This window comes from Elgaria multicarinata, chromosome 3, assembly GCF_023053635.1.
Source record: "Elgaria multicarinata webbii isolate HBS135686 ecotype San Diego chromosome 3, rElgMul1.1.pri, whole genome shotgun sequence".
NCBI lineage: Eukaryota > Metazoa > Chordata > Lepidosauria > Squamata > Anguidae > Elgaria > Elgaria multicarinata.
The window spans coordinates 145,406,523-145,419,373 of record NC_086173.1 but is presented as its reverse complement, the minus strand read 5'-3'; the positions used below and the strand labels follow the sequence as shown (position 1 = coordinate 145,419,373).

Here is a 12,851-nt window from a genome sequence, read left to right as displayed (position 1 = left end):
CCGTTAACCCTTCAGCAGCCCGAGGCTCCAGGTAACTGAGAAAAGAGCTCAGCCCGGATACCATTCAGGAGAGAAGCTTTTGAAAAGACTCCATTTTAGCCTTCCATTCACACCTGGGTGCCTGGGGCTCAGGGGCGCTCGTTTTACACAATACAAGAGAGGACAGGTGGATCTGATCAATATGTGAACGGGGACTTAAAAATCAGCCGTCTATTTTTAAAACCTCTGCTTTTCTTGGTCCTGCGTGGAGAGAAATTTACCGGCGCTATTTTCTTTTAGCATTTGTTTTCAATTATGCGTACATAGGCTGCACAAGATTTTTTATTATTATGGTTGTAATAAACGAAAACACCACGGCTGTTTCAGTGTTAACATCAAGAAGTCTTACTGATGAATAATCCAAAATTCATGCACATCTGACAACAGCATTTCTGACGGGTGTGCCACCTCCCTTTTTTTACAGGAGCTTTTGTCAGCTACACAATAGGGTTGCTACTTTTTCTTCTGGCAGTGTTCCTGTGCCTTTCACCACTTCGCAATGGGCAGAAGTTTATCCTTTCTCATTGATGTGTTCCTGCCCCACAGGTTGGCGGTGGGAAGCTTGCTGTGTTGAATTTCTGGCTACCAAGCAGCAGTTAAATGTACAAGAGCCCTGCCAGGAAAAAAGTGGCAACCCTAATGATAGTGAGACCTTCAACAGGTGCAGCTTTTTGTATAAAGGAGCTGAAAAGAAGGAGGCAATATTTTTATTGGTGGAGGGGGACGAGAATAGGAACATTTTCACAAATATTTATTCACATATTCATTCAAAATTCTAGCTCATCTCTCGGCCAAGTCTCCCAGGTAGAGTGGCCAGATGCAAAGGGACAAGGTTCTGCTATGTTTAATAGTTATCTTGTAAGCTCCTCCTGCTGAAATTCCCTCTAGAAGGAATTCTAGAGCTTTCATAGCTTTCATTTCATAGCTTTCATTCCCCTTTCATACAGCTATGAAAGGGGAAGGAGCCCTCTCCTGGGCTACCCTACTCTTGAGCTAGTTAACAACCAGATCTAATACAGGATGTACAGGGCCGATGCCAGAATATTTTGCGCCCTAGGCAAGGCGAGCTACTTCCCCGCCCCCCCAAAATTGCCAACTTTGATTCAGCTGTTCAAGAAGAGTTTCTGAACTATTATATTTTCCTCTTATTATTATTTTTTTAAAAACCCAGCTAATTTGTATAAAAGTGTGACCCTTAAAGTGAAGTACTGTGCCCCTCTGAGGTCTGCACCCTAAGAGCGGCTGCCTAGTTGGCCTAATGGTAGTGCCGGCCCTGAAGATGTAGTTAGTCAATAAAACCAACGCTAGTTTACTGTTGGAAATACCTCGGGTCTTCCTTTTCTTGGGATTCAGATGCCAGTGGGACCGTGTTTGTTGTTTCAGAAGTTGTGATCTGCAGAACAGCGGCTGCTGGTTATGATGGAGCAGTATGTGCTACTGGATCCACGGCAGAGGGCCTTGTACCGGGACGTCATGCAGGAGAGTTATGAGACGCTGATGGCACTTGGTAGGGATCCATTTATTTTCTGTGGCTGGAAAACGCAACGACCCGTGTTGGGTTCATCTCAGTTGTGTCCTCCCTACATGATGTCTTGGGGGTGAACTCCATTTTGTATATAGTACTGTATGTGTGTGTATGTCTATGGATTGATAGATAGATAGATAGATAGATAGATAGATAGATAGAGATAGGTGCTAAAATAGTTAAAAGTTTATCTTTTGATGTTAGCCCAGAAAATGAGAAATTCAAAATTGGTAATGCAACTTTTTGTATTACATTGATTTCTGTTTGTGTGCATATGCAAGCTTTCAAGTTACACAGAATCTTTCATTGGGCAACTCCAAGCGACTCTTGATTTAACAATATTTATGAAACACGTTGAAGAAATGTCTAAGTGATGTACAAAAGCATGCCTTCATACAGAGGACTAAATTACTTTGCTTGTCGGAACAAGTACATTTTCGATAGGCACCAAAACTCCAGGAGAGTTGGCACCTGTCTAATTTGTACTGGTAAGGAGTTCCAGAGAGTGGGCTTTATCAGACTAAAGGCCATATTTCAAGCCATGATGGACTAAATCTCTGAAATCTTGGGTACTATTAGGAGGGTATTTCCTGATGAGCATAATAACTGAGCAAGCTGGTAGAAGACCAGGGGATCTTTGAAGTATCCTGGTTCTAAGTTGCTTAGCATTTTTTTCTTTAAAAAGAAAGGAGAGAGTCAAGACTTTCAAATGTCAGATGTTCCAGCTGTCAAATTCAGAGCTTGCACAGCAAACACAAACAAATGTGCTGTGTGTTCATAGCCCCTCCATATGTAAATAGCCTTTCTGTTTATCCAAATTCCTTATAAGGAGGAGGACACTTTGAGTTCTCCCATAGTCATTTGAATAAACCCTGAATGGGTTTGAAGAACTGAGGATGATGGGCAGAACTTAGCCTGTTTGCACGTCACAACAGCCCACCATAGGGGTGGGGGCTGTCATGTTGTTCTGGGCTCCATGAAAAGTCACAGTAAACCAGGCAGCATAACGTGACAGCCCCAGCAGGCAAATTAAGCCATGGTGGATTGTCATGCTGTGCGAACCAGGTCAATGTTATGCCAAGGTTATTATTATTATTATTTATTTATATAGCGCCATCAATGTACATGGTGCTGTACAGAGTAAAAAGGTTGATGAGGTTCATCTTTTTTCAGGGCCCAGAAACATGTGGAGTAAGAATAGGCAAATCTCCCTAAACAAGTTTAAAGTGTAGTTCCTTGATGGCTGAGTAAATAGAGAGTGTTTATATCAGGGAAAGGGTGCTGATTAAAGAAGGACAAGCCTGGCTATCTCCTTTTCTTAGAAATCATGGCTGGGTGATGATTTCTATGTGGGGCTGCCTTTGAAGATGATTCAGAAACTGCAGCTTGTGCAAAATGCGGCGGCCAGATTAATAACAGGGACCAGAAGGTTCGAACATATAAGACCAACTCTGGCCCGCTTGCATTGGCTGCCTGTATGTTTCCGAGCCTGATTCAAGGTGCTGGTTCTAACCTATAAAGCCTTACATGGCTCAGGACCACAATACCTGATGGAACACCTTTCCTGAATCCTGACATGAACCTACTCGTACACGCAAGAGCAAGTGTGGTGTAGTGGCTAAAGTGTTGGACTGGGAGTTCGGAGATCTGGGTTCTAGTCCCCACTCAGCCATGGAAACCCACTGGGTGACTTTGGGCCAGTCACAGACTCTCAGCCCAACCTACCTCACAGGGTTGTTGTGAGGATAAAATGAAGAGGACGAGGAGGATTATGTACGCCACCTTGGGTTCCTTGGAGGGAAAAAAGGTGGGATAAAAATGTAATAAATAAATACACTATGTTCAACATCTAAGGCCCTTCTCCAGGTGCCTACTCTGGGAGAAGCTCGGAGGATGGCCAGAAGGGAGAGGGCCTTAACAGCGGTGGCCCCTCAATTATGGAATAATCTCCCCAACAAGGCCCACCCGGTGCCAACATTGCTATCTTTTCAGCGCCAGGTTAAGACCTTTCTCTTTTCTCAGTCATTTAGCAATATGCGATGAGCTTCATCAATCTTAGATCTGTTTTTATAGTTGTTCATAAACTTGTTTATAGTTGTTTTTAGATATATGTTTCTGTGTATCTTGCATGTTTTTGTGGTTTTCAATCTTGTATATTATTTTTAATCTTACGTAAATTGCCCAGAGAGCTTCGACTATGAGGCGGAATAGATGATGATGATGATGATGATGATGATGATAATAATAATAATAATAATAATAATAATAATAATAATATCTATGACAGGAGTGGGCAGACTTCAGCTTGTGCAATCTACTTTTTGATACAACCCCAAGAATCACCAACCAGAGCCAGGTGGGGAAAAAAGAGTGGCTCAAGGGTAGACCTATACTTAAAATTAATAGTTTTCATGCAGCATGCAGTTTTCAGTGCCAGAATTGAGTTCACAGTCTTTTCTCATAAAAATCTACTTTGGGGTCTGCCCCAAATTTTCTTTGATTCAGTAACCTAATTTGCAAATGCGAGGAGGGTGTTCTTTCTATTGTTAAACAACTGAGAGTTAACCACCCTGTTAGCATTTCTGTGCTGCCCAATCACCAGAGATCTCTGATCTACTACTGGTTACCCAGAGATTTACCCATAGATTCAGGTCTAATTTCTGCCCACCTGTTGCAACTATTGGAACTTGAGAATGGTAAATATTTGTTTGATTGTTTTTAGCTTGGGTGCCTTAACTAAGCTGTTCTTGCATTCTCCCCCACCCCCACCCCCACCCCACCCATCTTTCCTCTGAAAAGAATTTCCACTGCCCAAGCCTGACTTGCTGACCCGAACAGAACGAGGAGATGAAGCAACAGCCTTTGACTTTCAGGGGCCGAGAGGCATCCCTCCAGGTGAGTCCTGAGCCCAGCCAAAAGGTTTAGAATTCTCTGCTACCCAGATAGTGTTTTAACGGTTTTTAATGCTTTATGTGTGTATGTTTTGTGTTTTAGAATTTTAAATTTTGTATACTCGTTTTAATCTTAATTTTAGAATTTCTGTAAACTGCCCAGAGAGTCCTGGCTATGGGAGCGGTATATAAGTGCAATAAATAAATAAATATATGCAAAGTACCTGGATTGCTGCACTTCAAAATCCTGAATGCTGCAACCTGAATACATTTGTTGTGAAATTTATGAATGTTGGAGCAGCCTTGCATTTGAGAACTAGCCTAGTAGCCCAAGAAGGAATTGCTTGCAGGCAAGTGAGTGGGCTGACGGAGGAAAGATGGAGCAATCCTCCCCTCTATGTGCCCAGCATTTAAATGCAGCAGACAACCGCAGGAGGGTCGGAGCACTTCCACCCCTCTTCTATCAGCCCGGTAAATGACTGGGTTCGGGCGACACAATAGTCAACCATTGATTCAATAGTCCATGGTTGACTAAATAGTACACCATTGACTATTTAAAGTTTACTATTTTTAATGTTGTAAACCACCCAGAGAGCTTCGGCTGTGGGGCGGTATATAAATGTAATAAAATAAATAAATAAATAAATAAATAAATAAATAAATATTGTGTCATCTGTGGGGCAAAAACCACCCCATGGTTGGTTATTTTCTAGAAATAACCTCCTCGGGAGGAGATCTGCCTACCGGTTCTTGCTGCAGCGACTGCAGAGGGACACACATCGCAGGCACCTCCTTCTCCAGCTCTGCCCGTTTGTTTCGACACCGAGGCCCAAGATCTGCCTGCCACTCGTTTCTGTGGTGGTGCCTGCAGGGTGTGTCCTTCCATAGCTGCTGCTGCAGAAGAAGGAGGCAGGGGAGCTTCTCCCACACACACACCCCTCTGCCCATGGAATGGCGGCACACCGATAAGGTAAGGGGGAACCAGCGCCGCCATTCAGTGCAGAGGGGGAGGGAGAGAGGAATAGCCAAGCCAGCCCTGTAGCCTTCTCCACGGAAGAGTTATTAGCATGTTGCCCAAGCGCAACATTCCAATAATCATCCGTGGCGTGGACTATAAGGGCAAGGTTGGCTATTGTGTCGTCTGAACATGCCCAGTAGTCTTGCAGGGTAGTAAATTGTGTGGGCTTGTTGACTCACAGCTTTGTTGTAGGCTGAGTTTTCACAAACAGCAGATGAGCTAGTAAGCCTGCGTCTAGACTGTGCCTTGTCAGATGGGGACTGACAACACTCCTCCTCCATACAAAAATATATCCTTGCCCTGTACAGAGAAAACTAGGTGTCAGGAAATGACTAGGCTTGAAGCCTTTCTCCCTGACATTTAGTCTTCTAGGAGCAAGGGAAGAGCCATTACCCATGTGATCTCCCATGCGCAGTCAGAAGTGGCACCGGCTTACTACCTCTTCTGCTGTTTGTGAGAACTAGTCCTTACAAAGCAATCTCATACCAGGTCTTCGTGCTGGTCTGTTAAGCAATTTCAGGGTTTTATTTGGAATACCTGATCAGGAGTAACTTAGATGTGGACTTGTACATGTACCTAGGGAATCACCCTGGTGTTTGGCTCATGGAGAGGTATAGGTAGCTGACTGCTACTGGTGGATCTTGAAGTTCTAGGTCTTGTTCTGGCCATGAAAAACTCCTCTTTCTTTTCCCTCTACTTCCATTTCTTGTGTGTCTTTGTCTTTTTAGTTTTTAAGCCCCACCCACCCCACACCCATGTTTTTATTGATGTGAGCCATTTTACGAGACAATAGTTGTCTAAAAAGAGAGATAAAAATACAGTAAATAATAAAATAGTTGTAGTAGTAGTAGTAAAAAAACAATAACAACCAAAGCAGATCTTGCAATCTTGAAGTCTGCCCTGATTTCATGCATTCTTGTCCTGCCTGTCAGCCGGGAAGAATGAAATCTCTTAAGGATGAGAATGTCACAAGCCAAACGACACAGAGTTCTGCAAAAAGGCTTGTGACATTTTCATCCTTAAGAGATTTCATTCTTCCCAGCTGTCAGGCAGGACAAGAATGCATGAAGTAAGAGGTGGGGAGACTTCAAGATTACAAGATATGCAGAACTCTGACTAATTCTTCTTCCTGTCTCTGATCTTGCAGCAATAAACGAGAACGTGGAAGAAGAGAATCCAGCACAGGGAGATTCCCAAGAGGTGGATCCTGCTGCTGCAGTCTTCCAGAGCCCCCAGGGTGCAGATGAGGGTACTGAGGTCCAAGACGAGAGCCCCCTGGTCCCTGCACCCTCATCCCCTCTGCCACCCCCTCCCAACCCCAACGTCTGCCATGAATGTGGCAAAACCTTCAGCCACAAGTCTGCCTTGGTGAAACACCAGAAGATCCACACCGGAGAGAAGCCCTATGAGTGTGACGAATGTGGGAAGAGCTTCATTCAACGGTCAGACCTGACGATACACCAGAGGACCCACACGGGGGAACGGCCGTACCGCTGCCCAGACTGCGGGAAGAGCTTCAGCGTGAGCTCCACTCTGCTGACCCACCAGCGGATCCACGCGCCGGGGGGCGAGAAGCCCAACCGCTGCCCCGAGTGCGGGAAGTGTTTCAGCGACCCTGCCGCCCTGGAGCGCCACCGCAAGAGCCACGCCGGGGAAAAGCCCCACGAGTGCGTGGACTGCGGGAAAAGTTTTGCATGGAGCTCCCATCTCGAGAGACACCGGCGGATCCACACGGGGGAGAAGCCATATAAGTGCCGCGAATGCGGACGGGCGTTTGCGTGGAGCTCCCACCTGGACCGCCACATGCGGACCCACTCCATGTCGGCGCTGCCCGAGGAGGCGCCGCCCTCGAAGTGCGCCGACTGCGGCAAGCGGGTCAACCACGTGACGCACCCTCACCGCTTCAAGCACAAGGGCACCCAGACCCCTCTGGAGCACAAGGACGTGGAAGCTGCGGAGGAGAAGGAGACGGAGAAGGAGCAGCCTCATCGGTGCGCCCTGTGTGGAAAGGGCTTCAGCCAGAGCTCTAACCTGCTCAAACACCAGCGCGTCCACACGGGCGAGAAGCCCTACCAGTGCTCGGAATGTGGGCGGCGGTTTAGCTGGTGCTCCGCCCTCCTCAAGCACCAGCACACCCACAGCAAGGACAGGCCTTACCCCTGCCCGGACTGCACCCGGGGCTTCAGGGACCCGGCCTCCCTGGCCAAGCACCAGCTCAGCCACACCGGCGGCAGGCCCCACCAGTGCCCTGACTGCGGCAAGAGCTTTGGATGGAGCTCCCACCTGGAGAGGCACCGGCGGATCCACACTGGGGAGAAGCCCTACGCGTGCGGCGACTGTGGCCGGGGCTTCGCCGTGGGCTCCCACTTGGAGAGGCACCGGCGGATCCACACCGGGGCCCGTCCCCATGGCTGCGGGGAGTGCGGCAAGACCTTTGCCTTGGGGGCCACGCTGGCCGCGCATCGACGGCTCCACAACGCCGAGGCCAAACCTCACCGGTGCCCGGAGTGCGGCAAAGGGTTCAGCTCCACAGCGGTGCTCGAGCGTCACCGGCGGCTGCATCGCGGCGAGAAGCCCTACCAGTGCGACGTCTGTGGCAAGGGGTTTGCCTGGAGCTCGCACTTCGACCGCCACCGGCTCTCGCACACCGGAGAGAAGCCCTTTCCTTGCGCCCATTGTGGGAAACGGTTTGGGCGCAGCTCCCATCGCAACCGGCATCAGCGTGCGCACGCCTTTGCCGAGGGCCAAAACCAGCCACAGAACCACCAAGAGGATGCTTTACTGGCCGCGGTTGCCCCCAACTGGTGGGAGGGCGAAGGAGAACGGAGGCGTCCACTGGAGCAGCGGGACATCTGGCCGGTCCCCCTGGATCCAGCTGGCCCTTTTCAGTGGACGGCCAAATCTCCTGGTGATGCATGGAGGACCATAAGGCAGAATGACCTTGGACAGGGGGGTGAGAGTCTGACGGACCCTGCCGAAAGCTGGACCCAGGCCCCTCCTCAAGTTCCCCCTGCTAATTTCCCTTGATAGATATTTGTGCAAATCTCATTCCTTCGTAAACGGTCCCTTCCATTCTTTGGAAATGCCTGAACGGACAGACACCCCTCTTTTTGCTTAGACAGTAAACCTATCCTGGGACAGCAATAAAGGGCAAGTTCCTTTTTCCCTCTGCCAGCAACCTCCTGATCCCTATCCATGTATTGCTGCTGTAGCAGCTTAAAAAGATGGCGATATTCCCATCATGCCCTGGGGCCAAAAGACATGTTGACCTCTTATTCCACCCACAGAAGGGACACCAAGCCCTAAGAGAGGGAGAGTCAACAGAGTTTATTGAGGTCAGGGAGGGGGGCTGAGGAGTCTGTGTTGTAGGGAATGAGCAAGCAAGCTGATTGCCAATGGGTTCTGGAATAAGAACCAGAACAGGGAAAAGTGGGAGCCCAGGAGTGGGGAAATGAAAGGGGGTGCAGGATCCCTTTCAGCCTGAGGGCCAAATTTCATTTCAGAGAAGCTGGGGGGGGGCGCATTCCAGTGGTGGGCGGAGCCAAAGGTGAAAGGGGTGGGGCTCAAACTGCCAAGCTATTTTAGCAGAAAACTCTTACTGCCAGGGCCTGAGCCTTAGGAGAGGTGTGACTTTTCCGGTTTCTATGACTAGGATGAGGAGGGGCAGACTGCAGGCACTCCAGAGACCAAACCAAATAAATATTTAACAGAATTTACTTTGCTAAAGAAGGATTAGAGAATAACAACATGAAGAAAACAATTAACACAACTATGAATCAACTATTTTTTAACCCGCAGTTCTCTGTGAAGCACAGTGTTAGGTTCAGCGGTCCAACAACGCTTGTTTATTCCAGTTCTTTAGTTCCCTGGTTGCTTGTCTCTCTCCGTGCCGAGGTGAGCTCTTCACGAAACTGCAGACGGTCTCCCCCCCTCCTCCTCCTCCTCATGATGCTGCCGATTTCTCTTTCCTTCCTCCCCGTTTCTCCTTCAACTCCCTCCTTCTGCCTCCTCTCTTTTCAGCTCCCTCTTTCCCTTCCGCTCCTCTCTTCAACCAGACGTTTTGCTCTCTCCTCGCTCCGTCCCATGCCCTTCCCACTTTACTCTAGAGACAGGCATTTCAGAGGCATTTCAACCTTTTAGAATGGGGTGGGTGGGTGGGTGGAGAACTGCAGAAAAGTCAGGAAACCATCAAACAATTGGTGGTTGGGGAAAAGGAGGTGGGGCCAGGAGAAGTGGGTGTGGTCTTCTGGGGGACCCCAGAGGGTTGGATTTGGCCTCTGGGTCTGAGTTTCTGCACCTCGTCCTATAAGGGCATTGCAAGGGTAGGTTCTGAATGTGGAGGGTTTGACCACGTCACAAAATCCTAGATTCGGAAGGGACTAGAAACTCATCCAAGTCTGACTTCCAGATCAATCCCCTCCCCCTCCCCCAGATTAAGCCTCAACCAGCGTGCAGCATGAATAATTCAAGCAAGAGAGCCAAGAAGCCATGTTACAGGAGAATGCAGTGGGGAAAATAATATGAGTATGTTATTGAGCTGGCCCTGCGGTGTCCTTCCTCTGGTGTTCTTCCACGCAGCTGCTCTTTCCTGCTCCCACTGGGGGGAAACGGTGATCTTGTCACTGAGTGATTTGGGCTGCCTGGGAGAGAGAAAGCACCCGCCTCCCCAGAGAGGTGTGTGGTGCTGGGGATGTGTAGGCAGAAGGGACCAAATGGATGGTGAGATTGTGACGAGTATCTCTGTAAAAATGTGTTCCTCCTTCCTTCCTTGTCTCTTTTAATAACTTCCGTCCCACCACAACAGTGAGGTAGGTTGATATTACTTCTGCTTTACAGAACTGCAGCTGAGAGACGTCACTGAATAAGTTGCAGGCTCTAGAGACCAAGTCCTGGATCGGATTCCTTTGGACCACAGGGACACCAAGTCCTGGATCAGATTCCTTTGGACCACAGGGACAGTGTGCGGTCCATGAAGAGACGAATCTTGTTCAAATAGCACAATTGGGTGGAGCCACAGACAGATACACCTCAGAGGCAGCTTCTTAAACCATGACTCAGCCATGGTAATTTTAGTTCCATGCAAGGCTTCCAAAAGCAGCAACCTTGGAATACACTTTGAACAAACTGTTGTTCCCAGAATCAGGAATGGATGGAGAGTGCTTTTGTCTACTTTTTGAAATCCCCAGACGTGGGAGGACTCCTGCAAATGGATATACACACAAATGTTTTGAATGACTAGGTAATAATAAATAAGATGGATGAGTATGGGTGTGTTCTGCATCCTGAGACGCCCTGCTGTTTTTAATGTTTCAGGAGCAAGTTTCTAGTCCTCTTGGTGACAGAGAAATCCTTGGAAAATGTGTGAACAGGCTCAGGATTGTGAGAAGGACTGGGTGCTCCAATGATGGGGACAAAGAAGACATTATATCCCTGAATTGCTCTTTGTAATTGGAGCTGTGTGTATTCCTCCCATGTCCAAAATGTGTTGGTTTGGATGTGGAAACTCAACCTTTATTTTAAAACAAGCAAACGTACTAGTCCTTAAGGTGCAATAGTAGGGTGTGGTAGAGGTCTTCATGAACATCTCTGAGGGTCAGGAGGTATGACTTAAGGGCTGTGGAAACCGCTGCACTCTTCCCTACAACTAAAAGAAGCATATTATACAGAAGACACAAGGGCTGCCATGAAGTTTAAATGATCATAATCCTAGGAGTTTTGTCAATCTGCATCAACAAATCTGCATATGAGAAAAAACAGTTCTAAAGAAACGCATCCTTAGTTGTTTTTAGAGAACACAGGATGGGCAGATTTGGGGCTTTAGGGATCTACTTTGTTTCTTTACTAGAACACAGAGATTCATGAACTGGAGCCTGGTACAAATGACACTTGCTCAGAATTAAAGGATTCTGAACCCAGGAAATTTGTGCACCTGTATTGAGTTCTTCTACACAAAAATGCACTCCCGATTATCTTGATTTTAGCACTATGAGAGGTTGGCGGGTGTCATTTTGTTTCTGTCATTGTTAAGTAATTGAGAATCAGACCTCCTCTTCCCCTCCCACGCCTCAATTTATTGCAAAATCCAGAGCTCTACCAGTAAATCTTATCTTCTGCTCACTCTCTCCGATTAAGTCACAGCAGGCACCAATTTAGAAGAGGTATTTTCCCCTGCCACTTCTCTCTCACACACAGGAGGGAATGCCTCCTCTAACAGAGCTTGCCACCTGCAGTTTTTATAAGTACTTGTATTTTAAAAAACCATTTTTAGTCAATGACAAACCTTAGCTGACTCATCTGACCCATTGACAGCCCTCAACATGCACTTTGCACATATCACAGAATTCAGCTGTTCTTGGCAACAGTGTGGTTGACCTTGATGCAAAACCATTTTTTAAGGCTGACTTTTTTTTTCGTTTGTTGTTTCTTTTCGAAGCGCAGCGTGTGCATGGCCCTGGTTACCATTTCCCCACAAACTACCCAGTCATCCCTGGTTGAACCTGCTTATCTGTTCCAAGGCCTTTCCTGTTTCCGGTTTCCTTTATCATTCTCTTGCCAAGATTTGTTAAGTCTGAATCTTGGAAGCAGAATGAATTGATATGTGTGCATGACAATGTGTGTGTGATTTACAGAATTTATTTTGATTGCAGTAGTGGTTTTGGGTTGCTGGAACAAAATGTTCAGTACTTGTTTCCTTTGGGGATTCCATCTATACACAGGTCTACTACTGTCATTTGTTACCATGCAAATCTAAAAACTTCAAAGTTCCATGATTTGTTAGTGGCTAGCAATCGATCAGTATCACCCATTCACATAGTTTTTGTCCATATGTATCTGGGAACAAGCACTCTGTGGGTTGGATCCAGATTTAAGATATATCAATTGCACTGGTGGAAGTGGTTTTTTCCTGCTAGGGTAACCGTGAAAATGGTACGCAGAGGCCTGGCTCACACCATCACTGTTGTGGCGTGTGCAGGTGGCCATTTTGAATATTCAAGCCATGGTGGATGGTTGTTGCGGCTTATTGTGCTGTCTGAACCAGTCACTGTTATCCAAACCCAGCAAAGGTGGGTTTTGGCATGGTCAACAAACCACCTACAATCTTTAAACAGCCTATAGATTTGCAAGTGGTTTGTTAACCACACCAACAACCCACCCTTGCCTGGTTTGGACAAGACCTGCTTGAATATTCAAACTGGCTGCCAGCACCACGGTGGGCTGCAGCAATTGTGGGAACTGGCCCAGAGAGTGGAGAGGCCCTGCTGAAAACAACAGGATGAAATTTAATAGGGATAAATGCCAAGTTCTACATTTAGGAAATAGAAACCAAAGGCACAGTTACAAGATGGGGGATACTTGGCTCAGCAATACTACAAACGAG

The 12,851-nt window shown here is 47.3% G+C and overlaps 1 protein-coding gene and 1 long non-coding RNA gene across 2 annotated transcripts; both read left to right on the top strand.

Annotated features, from left to right (window-relative positions):
- On the top strand, window positions 1-4,453 carry LOC134395964 (uncharacterized). Its single transcript, XR_010025238.1, has 3 exons — window positions 1-31; window positions 1,426-1,546; window positions 4,364-4,453. It is a non-coding gene; the product is annotated as an uncharacterized LOC134395964 (long non-coding RNA).
- Window positions 4,454-5,522: 1,069 nt separating this feature from the next.
- LOC134395479 (zinc finger protein 345-like) lies at window positions 5,523-8,759 on the top strand. The gene is made up of 2 exons (XM_063121642.1): window positions 5,523-5,574; window positions 6,621-8,759. The coding sequence occupies exons 1-2, from the start codon at window positions 5,523-5,525 to the stop codon at window positions 8,498-8,500; spliced, it is 1,932 nt and encodes a 643-aa protein (XP_062977712.1). The 3' UTR covers window positions 8,501-8,759.
- The last annotated feature ends 4,092 nt before the right edge of the window (window positions 8,760-12,851 follow it).

Bases quoted from the DNA above. Each gene is read 5' to 3' on its own strand.
- LOC134395479 (XM_063121642.1), top strand. From the start codon at position 5,523: ATGTTGCCCAAGCGCAACATTCCAATAATCATCCGTGGCGTGGACTAT. The intron at 5,575-6,620 runs GCAAGGTTGGCT...CTGATCTTGCAG, and splicing joins CCGTGGCGTGGACTATAAGG to CAATAAACGAGAACGTGGAA.